Below are 22534 nucleotides of genomic sequence, written 5' to 3'. Positions count from 1 at the left end.
GATACTGGGAGCGACCCTTGATTCTTTGAATAGATTGCCCTAATACCTGCTTTTCACTATTTAATTCATTTATAAAGTAGTGATGTTCAAAGTAAGGCTATTGCTGAAATTAACTGATTTTATTCATTAAAATATCAACAAAGCAGTGATGCTGATGCAAATGGTGAAATAAAATCCAAAGGTCTCAGATAAAATCATTACCATCACTCTGATGTCAGCTATTTGAAAGAATGCAGCATATAAATTACTTGACAAATTTGTATTTCTAAAGAGAAGGTTTGAAGTAAAGCCTAGTTATTCTTCATTATGTATTTTAGATTGCAGTATTTGTGACGGATTCCAGACATTCACCTGTCAGGCAGTAAGCCCAGTCCCAAAGTTAGGAGTAAGATGCCATTATTTTACTATGCACACATGTGTAGTTGCTTTTATGTGAGCATTCAGAAAGGGAAAAGGATGAAGTAGTAGGTCTGAAAAATTAAAGATAAATTTAAAAGTTAGCCAGGCTCCTCTATCCTATTAACACCCATCTCATCACTGACAGAAGCCTGGTTTGGCTCTTGAAGGTAAAATTGTGTCTCCTGAAATGCCTTCAAGACATTATTACACCTTTAGTTCTCAGGTCCATAAACCATTACTCTGGGTGCTCATAAATATGCATTTCCTTTGCACTTTTAAATAAGCTGCTATTGCTGTCATTCACTTTTAGTTAAGACCTGTCAGGTGGTGTTTCTGTTGAAGGAAAGAAGTTCAAATTACAGGCGAACTGAAGATATGTAGTTCTTAGGCATGCTAAAATTATGAGTGAGTTGGAGAGATTATTCCTCACAAGTAATTTTAGGATCCCAAGGGATAATGGTGATGTGTACAAGAGATGTTCCCTTCTTGGCTAATTCCATTAAAAGCTTCTGATTTCTGCATTGCTGGAGTGAGACTCCAAAAATCTGCTTTTCTATCTTACATAATCACTTTCACAGTATCCTGTAACATCCACCTCTGCTACGACTGTCAGTGCATTGACTTCTGGAGTGACAGTGATATGTAGGTCTGACGAAGCATCCTTTGCAATGTGCTTCATTGAAGTGAGAACTGCAAATGCTGTCAGTATTACTGGAAGCCTTTTACTTAGGCAGAATTAATGAATTGCAACTTGTATTTTGGGATGGCCTGGTTATATACAGCTGGTCCAGAATGATATGACTTACTAGTAAGAAATTACTGCATCTTGGCAGACAGCATTCTATTTTCAGTTCCGAGAAAAGCATTATCCACTGGATAAGATGCTGGATCAGAAGTTAAGGCATTCAGGATCACAGTTGTGCCGTTCTTATGGTGCCTGACTTCTTGCAGGTCTCCTCACTCGGGTATTTTCTTCCTTTGGCTTTCCAAATGTGGTTGTGATTATTCATAGGATATCCTTCTCAGCTCTTGCAGGCCGTCTGCTCCTAGGTGAATAACATGAATCCCACACTTGAACTAAATCCATAAATTTAGTCTGTTCCCTACAAGTTCTAGCTCCAGTCCAGGCTTTGTTTTGTTCAGACCTGGAAGGCTTTTCTTTAGCAAGTCGTGACCAGTGGTGACTTAACGTAAATTTGGCAGCAAAGTCTCAGGTTAATGTTAAAAGGGATTTCAGCTCAACAAAGCAGGTGCTACAGAGAAGAGACCCCGGCTTCTCCTGAGCTGTACTGTCTCTGGGGCTCTGTCCCTGGTTCATCATGTGACTTTGTTGATATTCTTTGTTTACTGCAAGGCTTTGTTTGTTTTTCATAAAATCAGATATATGCTTTAATACTGTTCAAGTAGTACCATCCTGTTGTGTGTGAGAACAGAAAACTGAAGCTGATAGAAACAGATGTGATATGGTATTTGTGGTGAAAGTCCTGTACTATGTTTCATATGGCCTCATCTGGTGCCCAAGTTCCTTAGGTTTTCTGTGCCACCTCCAAGGCCTCTCTGTTTCTGTTGGGGAAGAAGAAGCTGTGGGTGACAGGTTGTGTCATTCCCTTCCTGGACTAGTTGTCACCATCCCTCCTTTAAGCAAAGTCCTGCAGCAGAAAGGTTGGTGAGGTATTGTTGGGGGCGTCTGTGGCTCCTTGGAGGGTGCTTGTGAAGAAGCATTAGACATCGGAGAACGGATGACTCCAGATTCATGTGCTGCCACAGTGCCACTGTGCCATCCCCCAGGGACTGGTCCCAGTCAACTAATAAGGTTGGATGTGTCAGGTAGTGTGATGTGAATTACAGCAGAAAGACAGACATCCTCCTCTCCTGAAACAGCAGTGACTCTTTATCCAGAAGGTTTAAAAGTGTTGCTACAGTACTTGGTGATATTATGGTGCTTATACAGCAGCCATTTTTGGGAATGAGTTAGTGGTGTGGTCTGGCAGTAGCATAATACACACCAGAGTAATTAGGAATAAATTTCAAGTTACTGATATTGAAGACATTTTTCTGGCAGTGGTTGGTTTGGTCCTGCTTAATGCCAGAGAGGTGGTCTGGAAGAATTTCTTGATAGTTCAGATGGGCTGGGGCTGCTGAACAGATTTTCTTCAGTGAGGGAAGAAGGAAGGTGGCATCCTTTTGACCAGGATCCTTTTGATCCTAGTGCTAGAATCATATACATGTGTGTTGAATTTTTTCCTAAAAACATAACACAGTGGGTATCTGACTTCTCCTGTGATTTTAGTTGCTCCTGTTCTGTTCAAGGTCAAAAGACAGTAATTAATGTAAGACAATGGGAGACATTTCTGGCTATGTATATGAAGAGCAGAGAAGATACTTTGTGGAACATCTGTTACATGGATATGCTTTATTGTGGGCAACTGAATGTGATGACCTGGTCATCAGTCTCTATATTCTCCTTTGTTGTCTTTAAGTGCTCTCAGTGGAGAACTATTAGTATTTTCCTACCTTCCTGCCTAAGCACAGGCCAGCGTTTATTGGAGCTAACCTCTGGTAATTATAAAGCCAACATCACAATAACAAGCAAACAGATGGAATATATAATACTCATAAATTATTGAATTCAGCTTCCTCATCCTTCACAGTAAGCTCTTCAGGATAGGGACAGTTTCTTGTAAGGACCTACAGTCCAACAAGGAGATGAGCAACAGCCAATGTGTCTTGTCAAATCAGTTCAATTTTCTTCTCTGACAAAGTAGCAAACTTTCCATTGATGGGGAAGAGGAAGAGGTGCCATTCACCTTGACCTTGTCAATGTATTCTGGTAAACAAACTTGAGATGTATGAATAGGAAAGTACAGCAAGATGGGTACCCAACTGATATGAAAGCTGTTCGCGGTAGTTACTAGTGAATACACAGTGTCCTGTCCTGGAGCCAGTATTTCAATTGCCAGTGGGATGATGAATTTAGTCTGCAAGTTATACCAGTATGAGAGGCAAATTCAAACTAAATTTGAGAAATCAGTGAAATGGCTTGGAAAAATAGAATATAATCCACTAGAAAAAGGGCAAGTTTCTTAACTGTGGTGTAAATACTCAACCTATAAACTGAATACGTGTAAGAAATGCTTATGCCGTAATCTTGGAGAAAGGATTTGTAACAGCGAGTAGAGTCACAGGCAGACTGATTGAATGTGTAAGAAAAATGTGTACATAAAAAATAGCAATAAGATCTGTTTCCACATTTTGGGGGGGATATATCACATTTCCTCTATTTGCAGCCAACCCTTAATAAAATCAGTGTAAGCCAAATTGCAACTGGGTGCAGCCTGAGTCCGAGGCAGAAAGACTCTTTGTGTTGTGTGTGTCTCTGTTACCACACCTTATTCTGCCTTTTTCACACCTCTATGCATCAAAGAAATAATACGATAGTTTCTGTTGCCCAAAAATCATCTCATCAAATGTTTGATAAAAATATGGCTTTTAATTGCATTAATAGTGAATACTTCACAGAATCGTAGAATGCTTTATGTTGGAAGGGACTGCATCTTGTTCCAGCCCCTGCCATGGGCAGGGACACCTCTCACCAGATGAGGTTACTTAGTGCTCAATCCAACCTGACCTTAAACACTTCCAGGGATGGGGCATCCACAACTTCTCTGGGCAGCCTGTTCCGGTGTCTCACCACCCTCACAGTAGAGACTTTTTTTTCCTAATATTTAATCTAAACCTACTCTTTCTCAATTTGGAGCCATTCTCTCTTGTCCTCTTACTACATGCTCTTGTAAATATTCTCTCTCTGCAGTAGTAGTTTTGGTTTGGTTTTTTTTCATTTTCAGAATTTATACTAAAATATGGTTGTTTATATGAAAGTGTAACTGCGAGCAGTTGTTCCATAGCAAAGTAGTAAAAATGTACTCAAAACAACACGTACATACAAATAATATATGTATGTATTTTGTAGGTGGAGAAGAAAAGCGAAACACCCACCCAGTGATCTGTTTCAAATGAATTGTGTTAATTTATTTTTAAGAAAGGTATTTAAGGTTTTCACAGTTGTCTGTTTGAGTAGTAAATGTTAACGAGATTGTTGGAAGGGTTAATTGGAGAGCTGCCGTCATGTGGCTCCTTTTACATGGAGCCACTACTTTTTAATGGCTATAGGCATGCACCTGTTGGACTTAAGCAAGCACAAGATTGCAACAGATAGTTTAGCACTGAAAGGCATGAAAAAGGACTGCCTATCAAATAGTACTAGTAAGCATCAATATTTTTAGTGCTGTTACTCAGATCTTTTATTATAGTCTTGCAGTTGAGTATATTGTACAGGTATTGAAAAAAATTACCTGAATAATTAGCTGATTTAAAGTATTGTTGATACTTTTTGTTCTGTACATTATTGATAACTGGTTTTCTGAATTTATTTTCTTTAATACTTATATCGATTTTTAAAAATATTTCTTAAAAGAAGAATCTTGTTACAATCAAAGTAAGTGGAATACAAATTTTAAATGTAAACCTTTTTTTAATGAAATGCTGCTTTTCATGGCAAATCATAGAAAATTCTGAGGGATTTTCTGCTTCCAGTCAGAATATTATATTTAACAAATATTGCCAGACTTCTGGTTTGGAATCAGGGAAAGATAGCAATAATTAAATGTGTATATTTTGGCGTACTTAAGAATACATTATATTTTGGGGGCTTTAAATCTTGCATGCAGCATAAAATGAAGTTATTCACCCTTCATTCTTCATCCTTCTTGTTGGCTTAAAGCTGAAATATAGTTGCTTGAAAATTAATTTACCCCTCATGAATGACTGGCTGGATTATCTTTGTAGCATTAAATGTCAACCCTGAGCTCAGAGCACATTGTGTCTACGGTAAAAAGTTGTCCCTGAGCACTTAATGTTGTGTTAAATGATGATGTGTCCTTTGCAAATGTATTATTAGTGTCAAGCTGTTCCGTCTCTCAAGATTGAAAAATGGTCAGTGATTTGAGCTGCCATTAAACCTGAATAAAATAGAGAGGCCGTGGGGGGTTTTCATGCCTTTTGTGAGTACAGACACACTCTTGTGTAGGTATAAGACATGTAAAAATCTTTCTGTTAACCTAAGACTCCAAAAACTCCCTCTGGAATCACAGCAATTAAAAATAAGAAAATCTCACTTCTGCTTCTCAGGAAGAGAATAGTCATTGAATTTATCTGTGTGACACTAATAACACAAAACCCAATAATAAACACTTGAGAGCTTGATCTAGTTTCCAAAGATGTGAGCTAGGGCTGTGTTGCCAGTTCTCAGACATAGGTTATAAAACCGTTGCTGATGTGTGGTTTACCAACTGACTTTTACTGAAGTTAGGCCTGAAATTCGTATGGAATTTTGTTTTTCTGAGGTTCCTCAAAATCCTAAATAAATAGTTATTTCCAGAATGAAGCAGGCATGTTGAAGATGTGGTGTTTGAGAGTAGAATTTCATGGAGTTTCACTGGGTTGAAGTTATGTTATTCAGTGAATATACAATGACTGGTTTAAAATTTCTCAAAGATCACAGAATTAAATACTTGTTATTGTGCCTTAGGAGGCAGGTGAGTAGGTACTTCTTTGACTTTTTTGACTTCTTTGTTTTGTTGTTACAAATCACTTTAGAAAACACTTCTTTCCCCATGCCAGACACCTAACTTGCTGGCGTTTAGAAGGGCACTTAAAGAAAAGTTGTACTACTATGTATGAGATTATAGGGCTCAGTTTTGGAGTCCCAGGGCATGTAAGAAAATAAATGCTTGTCTTCCCTCCTACTAAAAAACAAACTAAAGTTTGATAGAGAATTGCTGATAGTGCAAACTGTTTTGAAGCTTTTAGTCCATTGACTAGCTGTTTGCAGACCCTACTGAATTCCTTTGGTGCACTTTAGTTCCATTGCAATAGTGACATTAAGGTATTTCAGGCAATATGATTTTATGGCTAAATTCTCCCTCAGTTGTCAGCCATTTAGCTGGTTCCACAGAAGTGGTTCCCTTATGGTTGAAAAAGGCAAGTGCCATGCTCATCCACAAGAAAACAAGGAGATTGGGGACATACTGGAGTAAGTCCAGTGAAGGGTCAGGATGTCCATCTGGAGCACAGGATGTACAAGAGGAGGCTGAGAGAGCTGTCTTTTCAGCTTTAAGAAGAGAAAGCTCAGCTGAGATGTTACTGCCATCTACAAATACTCAATAGGAGGCTACTGGCAGGGTGAAGCCTAACTTTTCTCAAAGGTGCACAATGGTAGGAACAGCAAGTTAGAACATGAAAATTCTCAGTAGGTAGGTGAAAAATATTTTTACCAGAGGGATGGTCAAATATTGGGAAGGGTTTCTCAGGGAGGTTGTGGAATCTCTACCTTTGGAAATACTCCAAACTTAACTGGATAAGCTCAGCTATACTAGTTCCCTGAGCCACTGGAGCTACTTTTCAGGTTGAATACAGTTTGAAAATTGGCTCTGTTCTGAGCAGAAGACCCCCAGAAATGTCTTCTAACCTAACCTGTACCCCAAGACTGTAGCTTAAAGCAGAACCATAGCTGGTATACAGGAGCAGTTCTGAAGAAGCAGTGTGCACGTTCAGTGCAGTGGCTCTGTAGCACAGGCATAGCTAACTGGCTTGGGAACCACCATGCTACAGCTGAGCAGGGATGGAATTCAGACTGTGGTTTTCAATGCAATTTACAGTCCCTTCATGGCTCTATGATTTTCTCTCTATAGTACTGATGCCATGAAGATTTTTGCCTTTTCTTTTATACTCCTGTTATACCTTTTTACAACTTTTGTATTCCTAGTGCTTTTTGCCTACATTCTTGGACTTGTTTGTTAAGCTAAGAGACAAAACATTTTAGAAGCTTCGTAGCGAGATCAGTGTGCCCCAGACCCCAAGGTCCTCTCCAGAACACATTCTGTAAACCAAGATAGAACCATCCAGGGGAAGGTTCCTTGGGGAGGGGGGCTCACTTGAGCCTCTCATTGGGGAATCTTTGATAGATATGCTAATTAGTAAAACCTCTAATGTTATACCCAATGTTGGGGAGAGAGAGAGAGATAGACTCGGCGGGGTGCATCTTGATGCATATGACCTGGACGTGTACACCTAAGGATCCTTAAAATAAACACCAAGGTAAAATCCCTTTTCCCCTTCTAACTGTGTATGACTCTTGATTTTAAGACAGGAAAAGGCATCAGTACTAGTCATACTCAATTACTTCAAAGGTAATTTGGCCATGCCTGCAAATGTCTTGAATCAAGATAAAGTCATGTAGGGACTGATACTTCTTCTCCACTTGTCCCTTAGAGCTATTTCCTTGGTTCATATTTATTCTGCTTAACCTTAGAGTTGAAGCCAATGCTTCAACTGACTTGGGTTCTGAACATCTCTAGTTTTTGTTGACAGTAAAACGGGCAGCACCAGGGAGTACTTTAGTCTATGCTAGACTGCTGTCACTCACTCTTTGGTGAAATCTGTCTATGAGAAGTAAAGAGAGACCTAAACTAGCAATCACCTAAAACTGAAATCAGGTTTAATGGATGTGATCTTCTGTGTCTTTCATATAAGGAGGTTGTGGAGGGACAGCATGACTGAACCTTCCACCATCTTGGGCCTTTGTCTCTGCCAATGAGATCTAATTCTCCCTATCCCTGTTACTGCAGGGAAGAGGACGGGATGCTTGAAGTCAGACTGTGGAAACCCTGAAAAGACCAGAGGTCCATTTTCTTGTTCTATGTTTGTTCTGTGGGGTTTTGTGAAGAATTCCTGGAACCTTCACTAATTCATATCAATAATCATAATAAATTGATTTCAGCTTAACTGGGTGTGTGATTTCACACTTGCAGTTTGTCAGTAAATCTTTCCACAATCTGTCTCTAGTTTCTAATTAGCTATGTATATATTTTAGTATAGTTTTCAGTATCAATTACAGTAAGGTACTTCAGTTAAACTACTACTGGTAGCTAAAATTTACCCTCTAGTTGTAGTTTTATTGCACCTTAAACAGTACTTTAACATATGAAATGGAGTGCTAATGTATAGAAAATGTCTTACTAATGTTTTGAGTATGGATATAATACCAGTACAGAAAGATTCAGGACAGCAGTTTGCTGTTTGTTACAAATTATAGTGAAAGTGTTGAAAGGAATTTTAAATCTGTAGTGTTGATTAAAAAATTTTACTATCTGTCAGGTTTTTTGGCATGCTGTAAATAACTCATCTTTAAATTATTTGTCTGAGTAATTAAATTTAGATTGCACATTTCTCATTTCAAATATTTTGACTCTTATCTATTTGGTTTTCCATTGTGGCTTAATTGGTGTGGTCTATATAAACGGACAATAAATTTATATACCTTTGTTATAAAGATCAGTTAGTGAATAGAACTTGGTATTCATCCCAGACAGAATTATGATTGAATGTATTTGCAAGATTAAAGCACTGAATTTACTTCTTTCTAATTAAAGGCAATTAAAGATTTGCAGACACAAATAAAAGACAATGAATTGAGGAATAAGTGTAGAAGCAAGTCCATTTGCAGGTGAAAAGAAGTGCCTTTGAAGCAGAACCAGCTGTATTTTCATTGAAAGAATAACAGTTTAGGAAGCTTTTCTGCATGTGCTTGCTTGATAGCATAATGTACTCATAAGCAGCTTACGCAGTACAGTATTCAGAAAATAGCAGTGCATTAATTTTTAAAGTAGCAAATGCAGGCAAAGAGCAATGCTGCCACATGATGATAATGAAGGTGGATATTGTAAAGTCTGCTGAGAGAAAAGAAAGCAGGGAGCTCCTGAAATGTGAACATTTATAAAACAATAACTAGATATTCATATGATAATAAGCTTGGACAGCAGCATCAACAAAGGCCAAAGATGCAGTCCTGTTTCTGCTTAAGCCTGATGAATTGAAAAGCAGAGAGGCAGTCTTTAGTCTGTTATTCAATTCCAGTAATGAGCTATTGTTAGAATGAAAGAGTAAATATCTAGAAGGGTTGGAAATACAATTATTTTTCTCATGAAGTTATTCTGTAGATTTTTTCAGGTTGTGTCTTAAACAGCAACATCTTTAAACACAATCGTAAATGTAGTCAGTTTTCTGAAATACAGTGTTCATCAACATGCTGCATTCTCATTTACATGTATAAAGGAGCTTGGTATGCATGCAGAAGTACAGTGTTGTGCATACTACCTGGCAGTGTCACAGTATTTCTGTAGACTAAAAAAAATTAACCCAGAACTTAATGAACTTGTCTAGCTCATACATATTATTTAGTTTAAGTTTTGCATTTATCATCATATTATTGGAGGTTTAATTAAAAAGAATACTGAATATACCAGATCAGGTCATCTCTAATATGTTATTAAAATTATTGAATAGAAGATGTATGGGATCTCAATTTCCTTTGTAAGCAGAGTTAAAAAAAAAAAATCTTGCAAAATTTATAGATATTTATTCCTAGTTACATGAAGAAATACAAACTCACGTTGCATATTGTATGAATCCCTAATACCCACTCTGAAGTGTGCACCCTTTGTCATTTTTCACAATATAGCTGTTTTAGTAGCTAAAAAGCTCCCTGTATGTCACCCTTATGTTCACCCTTTTCTAATCCTACGGCTAGTAAAATAATCTTTGGAGGGACTGTCAGGAAGCAGGACAAGCAGAGAGCTGTAGTCAGTATAAATAGTTGTCTTATCATGGAGTACTTCTTTGGCCTTAGAAATGGAAAGGAAATGATGGACCTGAAAAAGGAAAGAAGTGGTACATTTGTTCCAAAAAAAATAAATTGGGGTAGTTTTAAAAAAAAAGTTAAGGAAAACTGGCACTAAAGTTTAGAGTTTGAGAGAAGAGATGACAAATTGGTAACAATAATGACTAGTCAAAGAGGTAAGGATTTTGTTTAAGCAGTACGAAAAGTAAGATTTAGTCTGGACATCTTCCAGTTCTATCTTTTTGGCTTCTTCTTGCCTTTATATATTCCATCAGGAAAACTTGGTGTCTCAGATAGGCATTGGATAAAGCAGACAAATGGGGCTTTGTCTGATGAGTCTGTCTCAACTGGCTTTGATGATCACTTCCTGAGAAGAAGAAATAGCTTAATCTGATGACTCTGACAGATAAATGTACAAGATGGCTTGCAGGACAAGGGAGATAAAACTAGAAGACATTGAGAGTGTGAATATACTTATCCCAACTGGCTGAATTTGCAAGCCCAAAAGAAGGAAGGCTGTATGGAGCCTGTATTATTTTTTTCTGCTTGTTTTCCAGGTGGTAATGATTAGTATTCATGTGGCAGGAGCTTTGCATTTCATTGTTCTTTATAGTCCTGTAGTTCAGATGTCTTTCCCAAGGCCTCAGAAAGTTCACATGTTTTAAGAGTCTTCTAGTACTATTTCTGAATCTGGTTTTCATTACAAAGAAGTCCACAGATGCCCTTTTTATACTTTTGCACTTGGTGGACTCAGACTGTTTCCCTACCATATTTTCTTCCTTTTGGCTATTACGTTTAGCAAGGAGAGTGGTAAATTAATGGCAGGTGCATGGATTTGGAGAACTACCAGCTCTAGAGTCATCATTGAAATAGCCTGTTTGCTATAGGAGAGTAAGTGATTCATATCAGACTTAATATAAATCTGGAAGTATTCTCTAGATAAGTAAAATCCAGTCTTAGCTGTTGCCATGATACTGGAATAAAGAGTAGCAGGGTGCTTGAAACCAAGGGAAAGAGTACCAATAAGCTTTCTCATTTGGATGAATAAACATGGTCCTGCCCATAGATGTATTTCACAGACTCGGTCTTCTATGCAGTATTTTCCCCTGCTTGTGTCGCCTTCACACTTGAGCTGTGGAGAAGAGGAGGGAGAATGGGCAATGGGAGGAAAGGGTTTTACTATCTCACTTGTGTCCCATTCATAAAGGACCTTACCAAACTTTCTAGTTTTCATTATCTAATGCTGTTGCATCACTGGAAGGGGAATCTCTGACCGTCTTGTTTCATTTACCCCTGATGGAAGAGCAGCAAACCTGAATTATGAGAACTGAGATTGAACTTAGTGCTTGTCAGTTATATAGTTCCAAACTAAGATATTTTTCATGCTTAAAACATTTCAGATTTATACATTTCTATAGTTTGTTCACAAGTAAGTAAGAACAGCTGCATGACTTATGAAAGTTGGCTCCCAACAAACAAACAAAAAAATTCAAGGCTAGGATGTGTCTATGCCAAATTTCAGCCTGGAGTGTATTTTTATGAGTAATAAACTTCTGCCATTTGTAATGGAAATTCTGAAAGATCTTTTAACTATTACATGGCAAAAGTATGAGTGCAGAACTTTAGAGAGCAGAAACACATTCTCTCTCTGGCTGGCTTAATCTCATGACTTAGCCATTTTTGTGGTTTCTGCAATTCTTTCCTTAAATGTTCTAAAAATTACTGTGCTCCTGATGCATCCTATTATCAGATATTACTGACTTCTGAAAAATAATGCTGCAGTGGTCCTGTCCTGCTTAAAAGATATATTGACTAGATGAATATATTGGAGCATCTGACATAAATCATCTTTCTGTCATCTTTTCTTTATCCTCTAAGTTTCGCTTTTTTCCTCTAAGCTGCCTTTTTTTTTTTTTGCTCCTAATACATATGATTTTGGTTATTTTTCCATTTGTCATTGAGTATTTTAAGTTATTTCAAGTCTTTTATGAATAGTATCTGACCAAAGAATAATATGGAGACCTTCACAATATATAATCCATAGGACTGAGGAGAGATTATATAATGAAAGCAAATTTGTAGTCAACATTCACAGTATGCTACACAGACAATCTTTGTATTGAGTATGAGCGGGGTGATACCACCAGTAGATAAAGTCAGAAGTGTGTTTCCATGAATCCAGTATATCACTGGAGAAGACATTCATGTTTCAGAATTTCATCACTACACTATAATATCCCAGTTTTGAAGGTAGCCATAAAATGAGAAGTTTGCATTATTGATTATGAATGTAAAATCACATCTGCTTGGACAAATGGGATTTTTGTATACAAAACCACTGGACAAAGTTATAGAGGAAAGGTTAAATTATTTGACTGTAGCAGTAATGAAAGCTAATGTACAAATAGGTAAAATTAGTGATCTGAAAAAGGCCAGACACTCTGCTTTACGCATTAAAGCTTGGCTTTGGAAGTAGGCATAAAGAAAAAAAAAGATATGTATGCATTAGGAGTGAAAAAATGAAAAGGACTTTTTAAAAAAACCAAAGCTGTTGTACTGAGGCTCTATCCCTTGGAGCAGTTTCTTCACAAATTCCTCTTTTTCTTCTCCTTTTGTGACTGTATCTGTACCTTGACATCTGTTAACTTAAAGAAGGTATGGTTAATAGTTCATAATAAAATACTAACAGGCCTTTCAGACAGCAGAAATATCCCTGAGAGATACCAAGTGTTTTATGCTGTTATTTAGTTGAGATAAATGATTTATACCATTTCTACCATTTTTGAATAATTACATGTCCTCATCTGAACTCAGTTCATCTGGACTCACAGTAGTCAAGCCCTGGACTGCACTCTGTGACTGCAAGAGATGGTCCCTGTAACTTGTAGAAAGTTCTAGAAGATTTTGTGTAACGTGTTTCTATAAGCAGATGGTGTCAAGCAATGGCGTTATTAGCATTTACTTAGACTGATCTCCATATCTCTGAGTTCTGATACCTGCAAGTAATATTCCAGTTCAGAATTATAAATGTTTACATTCACCAGAATGTCTTGTATTGCACATTTATGTATATGCATTAGAGATGACTAACCAAGAAAAATTCTAATGAATACTTTTGATTTCAATGAGAGGGAAAAACATCATCTACCCTTAATCTAGGTATTTGCTGGCTGATTCCTATGGAGCAATTTATTAAACATTGTTCCAGTGGATAACTATCCATAGTTGTATTTTGATGTCACTGTGGAGTAACAGGTTCTGCACTGATTTGTTGGATCTTGTTGCTATCACTGTTTGTGTTAAGGATGGTTGTTCCACAGATTGAGTCCCTGTGTTACAGAGTAGCTGTTGCTTAAAATGCTGGAGTGTGGGATGTTTTTAATGTGTTAAACCTGACTTTTCAACTGAAATAAATGCTCACTTTCTTTATGTTCTTTTTGCAGCGTTTTCATTAAATATGCTTTTTTCTCTAGGGAAACAAGATTATAAGAAAACCAGGCCTATGTTAAGAGCTACAAGATTAAAAGCAGAGGCCAAGAAAACTGCACTAGGCGTAAAGGTAGAGACCTCTTTGATAGCTCAAACCACCTTTGTTTCTTTTCCCCATAGATGTACTGTGTGAATATTGACTTCTGAGAGATATTGTTTATGACACTTCAAAATCTAAGTAGAATGCTAGAATCTAAAATATTTATGATGAATTGCTTTTACTTAACCCTAAAAAAACTTGAATATTTGAAATGCTGAAAGATTTTACATAGTCTATGTCCTTGTTATGATGCATGTGTACTTTAAGGTTTAAAGTACTGTGCTTAGAAAATTGATGGTTTTGGGGAGCCTGTCTACACACAGAACAAGTTCTTTAACTATTTCATACAGTTAGACAAATTACAATAAACATCTCCAAAGTTCCTCTTCTGATCCTATACCAGTAGTAATTTGAAGACTGGGTTTGTTAAGTATTGTTAATTCTCAGCATTATTGTCTCAGTCTATATCCTTGTGTACTGCCTCTGACTTGGAAAAGGAAAGCTTAGCTAACAGCAAAACATATGGAAAGGTACTAAACTTTATTTTGAAAATGTACCCTTTTCAGGCAAGTATGAAGTATAACAATTACTTTTGTTCACAGCTGTGAATATAAGCAAGGAGGACAATTAGAAATATTTTCTGTTATCTACTACCCAGTGTGTCATCAAAATGGGATCTGTCTGAACACACATTATTTATGTTGCCTCCAGTATTTTTTTTCCTCAAACTTATTTTTTTAATCTGATACACTATTAACTTAGCAGCAGGAGTAAAACCTGAGATAAATAAAAAAGTGGATCCATTACTTGGATAGTCTAGTGAAAGAAACTTCAGAAATGTTAAAAGGAGAACATTTTCTTGTTTCTGGCAGATGAGAAATCAATTTTTTCAAGTTATAGCTTATAGCAAATGCCAAGGTATTACTACCAAGCTGTAACAGCTGTTAGGCTGCCAGATGATGTATTTGGTTGTCTTCCAGAATTTGCTATTATAATCACGAAACAGTGCTTTCTTTTTGCTCCTGATTGCTGATCTCGATCAAGCATTACCATGCGATGCAGTATGTTTTCACAACATAATCTCCTCAGTTAGTGCTGTGTGTCAGGTTTTAATGAGAAAAAGTAGATTGCCTTTTTTGTTTAAAGGATAGATTATTAACCTTTTGAATTCCTTTTCCTTCCTTATTAAATTTTCCTTTTTCTTTTCATTTTTCTTTCAATGACGTGACCTTTTAAAAGTGATGTTCTACTTGGAGACTTAGTGTACAGCCTAATTCTTCTAAAATGTACAAGTTTTTTGCATGTCTTTCACAAGTGAGAAGAGCATGAGATTTTGTCCTTCAAAACCTGTTTCATTTCCTTATTTTCTTAAGTAATTCTTTCCTAAAAATGAGGGTGAATGGGAAAGCATATGCATAATCTATATGTAATGAAGAATTGAGTATTAGTGAATAAAGGACTTCTGCCATCAAGGTGCACATGTGCTCTCCAGGTCATGAGGGTGTGTTCTGGGGTTCTGCTGGTTGCACTGTGTGATGTCTCAGGTTTGCAATTCTGCCTCTGCCTTAAAAAAAATCTCTAAAATATTTTCTTCTGGCTGTAATATTTTTTTGTGCTTCTGGACCTTAAAAAAAACCAAACTGGATCATCCCCAAGTAGATCACAGTAATTTGTTTTGCTTCCAAATTGCTGAGAAAAGCTGACAGAGCTGAAGCAAAAAGGAAGGTAAGTTGGGCACCTTTCCCTTTGGGGATTTGCTTGTAGGGAAAGGAAAGCAGGGCTTTTGACTACATCTTTCTCAGTGAGCCTGCTTAATGCCAACAACCTCAGGCTTACTAAATGTTACAGTACTTCTACCAGAACATGGGCAATTTCTGTAGAATAAACTGCACTTCTGCTGACAGACCCTGCAGTGCACAGCATGGGAGCGAGACGTATTTAATGTCTTGGAGTAAAGGTTCACCTCTTCCCATCTTGCGGTGACAGCTCTTCACCCTGCTCAATCCCTCCAGCAGCAGAACTTCACCATGGACAGTAGATGCTCCTGGAGTGTCTGCAGGGAAATCACCTTCTTACCCCTGGAGAGGCTTCTTAGTTGTGAAGCCCCATAACCTATATCACTCTCTTCAGGCACAGCATGTTTTGATCAGTCCAGTGTTAAGATCCTTCAGCTGTCCAAGTGCCACCTTTTTTTACGTTCATCCTCCACACCTATCCTAAATACTCCATTGTTCTCTGGATAATTTTTGAAATAATTCTTGACAGCGTCCGTTTGGTATGACAGCAGCTGGCAGGACAGAAGAGAACACAATTTGTTCTTCTAATCCCTTGATCAGTTGTCCCAAGGCCCTGAGGTCCTTCGTGATCATCCCTAGTCTTGCTGGGACTTTGTGTGTGTCCACCTGGAAAACCAGTGGGCAATAGTCAGTGGGCCATGCCAAGCTGGGAAGTTTCTTGGTGATTTCCCTTACATGGCCTTACAGGAAGGCAACGCATCTCAGTATGGGCTGGGTCCAGCTGGCATATTGGGCCCTCCATTCCTCTCAAAAGGGAGTCACCAATGACTACTACCCTCCTTTTTTTCTTAATTGAGGAGGTTTTGATGTGGGGGGTAGGTTGCCCTGCCCTACGCAACCCCTCCAACCTGGATGGATCTTCATTCACATTCTCATCTCCCTGGTCATCAAATTCCAGGGCCTCTTATCTACTGTTTAAGGGCACCTGGAGAGGTGAGGTAGGTCAGGAGGGGGTTTGCCTGCCACACCAAGCAGAAACCCATTTCCACTCCTCTCTGTCTCTTAAGAGCTCCTCCTTATCCCTGTGATGAGTGATTGTAATAAGCAACATGATTCATCTTCCAAAGGCTGGGATTTTAGTCTTTTTTATTATGTAGGCCCTTATTCTGTGCTGTAGCAGCTGATTGACTTCAATCTGTGTTGAGAGGAAAAAAAGTGATAAAACTACAATGCTGTAATCAGTAGGCAGTTTAAATATAAATAAATAAATAATAAATAAAAATAAAAGTCCAAAGTTCTTGTAAATGTTTGAGAAGAAACCAGACACATACATGTATTTGGAATGTATTTTATTTGTTTATATACATAGCTATTCAGTACATGATGCAGTATGCAGCATTTCAAAATAAACCTTTTATTATAAAAAGCTAAGTTAAAGTTAATAAAAATATTGTAGAGGAAGGATAAATGTAAAAGTATAAACTCTCTGGGAAAGGGGAATATTTTTGTAGTTCTGTGAAGTACACAATAAGCTAACACACTGAGCACCATACAGCCTCTTAAAACAATAGGCTTTTTAATGTCATTGGTAACTCTAGGGTTGTTTTGCATTAGTGTCCTGAAGAATTTAAATGTCTTGCTATAAACTAAGACTTAGTGTAGTATTTAGGGTGGAAAAAAAGAGAACTAGAAAATATCGAAGGGATTTTAGTCCTTAATTTCTGTGAGGATAATGAAATTCAAATGTTGTGTATTTCACCATGAGAGCTGACAACATTAGCTTAAAAAAAGGCCCTATAAATGACATAAAACTTTTCAGAACCAATCCCCTGGAGATTCTTCACATTTCATCGCTGGCATACTAATTAGCTTGTCTTGTCAAACTTTGATTGCCTTGTCATTTTAATGCAAGGTTTAAAGTAACAAAGTTTCTTTCAGTCACTGGCATTTAGTACTTTTTAATTTCCCCAATGAGGGATTTTTATCTGTGTTGATAATGTCAGAGAAGCAGCTGAGCACTAATAACTATCAAAAGTTAGTTCAAGCAGGGTGACCATGCTCGTATTTGGTGTGTCATATTTGCTCTTTAAACATGTTGAAAGATTAAATATTTTAGCAGAGCTATTGTACTGGCTCTGTTTGTATATGTGACACTAATGTAGACAGTGCCAAAATACATTGTGTCTCTTGGAAAAGCAGGACCCCTGTCTTAAGAAACAACTCCAAGAGAAAGGAGTATGCTGTTTGTCTCCTGGTGTTTGGATAAGACAAAATTCTTTGTAGCAGTACCAAAAAGGGAGCCTCTGAACTTTCTTTGGGTTGTTTTGTTGTCCAGCTGCTCCTCCTTACGAAGTAGAGCCGGAAGGCCTTTCCACCACTGGTGCTAGCTCTGCTCTCAGTGGATGAGGAAGATGTGCCAGCAGGAGGGTGACAAGCAGAAAATGGTTTGAGAAGTGTAGAAGCTTTGCCCCCAGATAGCTGGAGTTTGGTATGCAGAGACGGAAAGTAATGGGAGTTCTTGGGGAGAGATTTTTTTCACAGGCTGCAAGAACAAATCAGTGGTCCATGGGACAAGTGATGAAGTTTTCTGTGTTCTTGAAAGGTAGGCAAAAATCTTAAAAGTAGTATTTGCAAAGTACTTGCAAAGACATAACTGACTGCAGAATATCAATCCATAGAGAATTAGCAACATAGTACATCAATTCAGCTAAGGAAAAAATGTTTCCTAGACAAAGTGAGAGCTTACTGTCTGTCATCCTTTTGCATATGTGCTTAATCTGTTGTGTAATTAGCTACCTCACTATGGAGAGTTTATCTCATCTGGAACAAGTTAGATATGAATAGATAAAAAGACATTCCTAGTGTATTTTGGCAAGGGGTATTCTCCGATTTCATGCTGTTCATAATCTGCTAAATTAGTCAACTATATTTGCCAAGATACAGTTTCATAGCTTTGCAGAAATTAAGGCCACAAGAGACTATTAGATTATTTGATCTGCACTTCTATATGTTACAGATCATAAAATTTCATCCAAAGACTTTCTGCAAAGTCCAAGCACTTTCTAATGGCCAAAGTACTGGGTCTTCAAACCAACTTATGTGTCTCACAAAGTGCAGAGCAGCTTAATGTGCCACCAATAAATAAAGTGTGATGTGCCCAGTTATCCCAGTGGTCAGGCTTTGATCCCTGACCTTGAAATGAAAGAGAGGGGAAACAACACATAAAAGTAAAGAACAAAATCAGACCCTTGACTGACCTGAACACATGTATTGTAATCATGGTGGTTTGAGGTGTGAAGAAGATGCACCAAGTAAAATCTTAGGAGGATTTTCTGTACCAGCTTGGAGCAGTAGCTCATCTTTCTCAAGCCTTCTTATGTCTCTACTTAGGACAAGTCTGTAACACTTCAAAGAATAATCAACAACAGCAAAACCTCAAGTCCCAGAAAAGAAATCAATACAATTGGAGGAAAATTTCAACATCAGGAGACTTTTTATGTTATGTAAAAAAGTCTGAGCAGTTAAACATAGGATGCTATTATTTTTAATAACCTGATACTTCAGGGGTTCAGAATATAACATTGACTGTGGAAGTAATCTGAGTTTTCCTATGGCCCTGAAGGAGAGGAACAGCTAGGAGAGCTGAGTTTGCTGACTCCAAGGCTGGCAGACAGGTCCTTCTTTTCACACAAGCCCGAGTTGAAGTATTCTTCACAATTGCTAAATAAAATTGTACTTTTTGGAGAGAGATCAGCTGATAAAAGACTCACAGCTATGGAAGTCCATATTTTCCCGAAGAATGTTCAATCATTCTTGCTCCTAGAAAATGGCATCTTAGTTCAAGGCTGAACTTACCTAACTGCAGCTGGGCCTTGAAAGTTTCTTGTAAACAGGATAGAAGGACCGCACACTGTGAAATGCTTTACTCAAATAAGATGTATATAATTATATGCTGTAACCAAACTACCTCTCATTCTCTATGATAAAATAAATACTGGTCATCTCCCTGCTGGAAATTCCTCCACCTTTGTACATCCAGAAATCACGCTGAGGGAGTAGCTACTCCTGAAATCCAAAGACTTTCTTAGAGTCATAGTTTTTCAAGGCAGAGTACTCCACTTTATAAGTACTATTTTCATCTTTGATACCTGTATATATTATTTTGCTTTTAGCTGTATTAAAATGAATCCTGTTGCTTTGTAGGCATATAGTTTTTGATGACTCTCTAATAGTACCTTGTTCTCATTATTTGAGACAACAATGATCTCTCTTCCCCCTGAAGAAGATCTCTCTTCCACCTACAGTAAAAAATTAGAACTGAAAAAGTGTGGATAAAATTTCATAAATTACTTTTGCTGCCTTCTGTTAGCTGTAGAATGTCCTGCATTAAGGAAGTAAACATTTTTTTTTAAATATGATTTAATTGAAACTCTAAAAAGTGGGCGCAGTGAATATCCACCTTAAGTGTTTTGTTAAAAACTATATGAGATAAAAAGATTTTCAAGTTAATATATATTTATTTTTACAAGTGTCCTTGGTCAGCTTGAGTTTCTTTCTGTCTCTTTTCAGAAAGAGCTAGGAATAGTTTAGCATTTCAAAGAGAGCAATTTGTGGTACTCTTTCACTTAGTTTTAAGCAGGTTTCAGGTAAAAAAGGTGTGATTCTCTTTGAAGGACAATTAAAAAACATGTAAAATCGCCCTGAACTTTCCTGGAAGAATTATATTTCTCTATATGTGTAGGGTATGATGCTGCCATACACAGTGTCCAGATTTGTGTTATCATAGCTTACATTTTTTCCTCACCCCATCTTCTGATCAATCTTGTTTAGATTCCAGCTCTGCCACTTGCTCCATCAGGGTGAATTTGAGGACATAATCCAAGTATTTTGGCATGAGGGACATAAAACTGACAAAAAAATGATAGGAGAATTAAATCTACATTATGCTGTAATGGTATGCATTTCCTTTATGAAAAGTTTCTGTAAAACTTAAACTGAAATCGGTAGGGTTCTACATATGTTATTGTAAATGCAAGAGAATAAAATAGAAAATTCTGTTCCTTTTTAAAGGACTGTACTTTGGGATTTGAGAGGAGGGATGTTGTTTCCTAGTGTTCTGTACCATGATATAAAAGAAAAAAGAAAGGGAGTAAAAAACCCTCTGATCATTGTAAGTTTATTTCTATAGGACTTTTTCTATATTCTTTAATTATTCATGGTGAAATCCTTTGCGTAAATGGATTTTTCAGAAGATGACGGGGATGATCCATAAAGTGCAAGAGAAAGGGAGCTATATATGCCAAGCAGGGAGTATTTTAGCATTTCATTTCTATGCATGACTTAAAATACAAATAGCAAAGCCTGACAAGTATAAAACAAATTAAAATGACAATATATATCTGTTGTTGCAAATACAGTATAGTGGTGTAGGATCTCATTTGCTATTTACCTTGCAAACTTTATGTTTATAAAAGTTCATAAACCGGATGCAATTCTTCAGAGACTGCATATCCCTGGCTGAGAGCCAGATGTCCTTTGTTAGGCCATTTATTTTAGATTTTTGTTACTCTGCCTTTTTCAGTAACTCAAAATTAATATTCTTGCATAATTCTCCAACCTGGGGTTTCAGTAAGACTTTTCATTCCCAGGAATAATAAATACTGATCCAGCCACCCAGTTCCTAATGGCTGTGCAAGGAAAATAGTATTGTTATCACAGTGTAACTCACTGTGAAACTTAGGCAGAGGAACTAAAGAACTGCTTCTCTCCAGCAGTTACTGGGCAGCCTGAGAATAAAACTCAGGATTTTCCCAATTCCATTTCCTTTGAAACAAATCTTTAATGCAGAGGTTCCTCAAAAGTTTGCTGCTGCTACCACAGCATTTCGTAAGGGAGACTGGGGAGAAGGGAAGGGAAAGGTAAAGCTATTGTAAAGCAGAAAGCGTGGGAAGTGTGGCATCCAAACAAGGGAAAAACTTTTTAATACTGGAATGAATTTGCTCTCTGTGTCAAGTGTGAATGGTTCCTGCATTGTACGGTTTTGTTGTCCACTCTCCTGAGCAGATGGAGCCTGCAGTTGTATGTCACTTGTTTATTACATCCTCTTAAGATTAGTAGCTGTGTGGCCAGATGGGTCTGGGAGCACAGCTGTGGATACAAGGAAATAAATGAAACCTGTCTGATGCTGCCATGCCCTTTTGTGAGATACTGACGTGTTGCAACTGCAACAAAGCAAAAATCACTTTCCTTTAATATATTAGTGAATTAGATGTACTTTTTTTTTAAAATCAAATCATTTGAATCAGGAGGATGAAGTTCAGAGGATGGTACAATTCTAAGAGGAAAATGTAGCTGAAATCTGTAGCCAACAGCCTTAGCAAATTTGCAGGAGCAATTTTAATGTGGTAAAACAAATTTAAAGTACATCTCAATCATCCATATAAAATATAAAGCAAAGGTTTCTATAGAATAAAGAATATGCTCCTATAGAACATATGACAACTAGGCAGTAGTATTTCAAAATTTATTAGATGGCATATGTTGAATTATTGATCCAACATTCTGATAAACTATATAATGCATTCATGTAAATGCAAATGAAATGCTGTTCCAAAGAAGAATGCCAGATTATGGGCTAAAAAATGAAATGCACAGTTTTAACTCCTTCGTGTCAGTGGACACACAATGCTGGTACAAAGCCACCACCAGTGTAGAGATGCTGGGTAGGATTAATCCCACAGTGCACACCAGAGACACCATCTGCGCTCCCTTCTAGTCTAAGGGAAGAAATGGTCATTTTTGGGAAGAATTCACCTGGCTTGTCTTAAAGGACACAATGAATCTTAGGCCAAAGAGGGCCAGATTCTGTCCTTGGACAGTAAATGGTGTCTTGTCTTGGTTCAGTGTAGGCATCTCCTTTCAGTCTCACTGACAGAGTAGGTTTGATGTGACATCTTCTGTACCAATTCAGATCAGTTGTCATAAAATCATGGAACTTTTTTTCTTCTCTCATTTTAAATGTACATTGGGATTGTTCCGATGTAGTTGTTTTATAGCTTAACATGGAGCTGAGAATTGGAGGGGAAGTTTGGTTTCTTTCTTTAGAGGGAGAGTGGGGTTTGGACTGTACTAATG

At 37.5% G+C, this 22534-nt stretch overlaps 1 protein-coding gene across 2 annotated transcripts in view; it reads left to right on the top strand.

The window, feature by feature from the left end:
- The window catches only part of TRIQK (triple QxxK/R motif containing), a 61458-nt gene that overhangs the window by 32605 nt on the left and 6319 nt on the right, over positions 1-22534 (top strand). For both annotated transcript variants that reach the window (XM_069005125.1, XM_069005124.1), the window contains one exon: positions 13609-13694. In XM_069005125.1, the coding sequence (XP_068861226.1) occupies positions 13609-13694 (86 nt within the window). The remainder of the gene's footprint in view (positions 1-13608; positions 13695-22534) is intronic.

Source organism: Aphelocoma coerulescens, chromosome 2 (assembly GCF_041296385.1).
Source record: "Aphelocoma coerulescens isolate FSJ_1873_10779 chromosome 2, UR_Acoe_1.0, whole genome shotgun sequence".
In the NCBI taxonomy this organism is placed as follows: Eukaryota; Metazoa; Chordata; class Aves; order Passeriformes; family Corvidae; genus Aphelocoma; species Aphelocoma coerulescens.
Note: the sequence above shows the minus strand (reverse complement) of the source record. Positions and strands in the feature narration are given on the sequence as shown.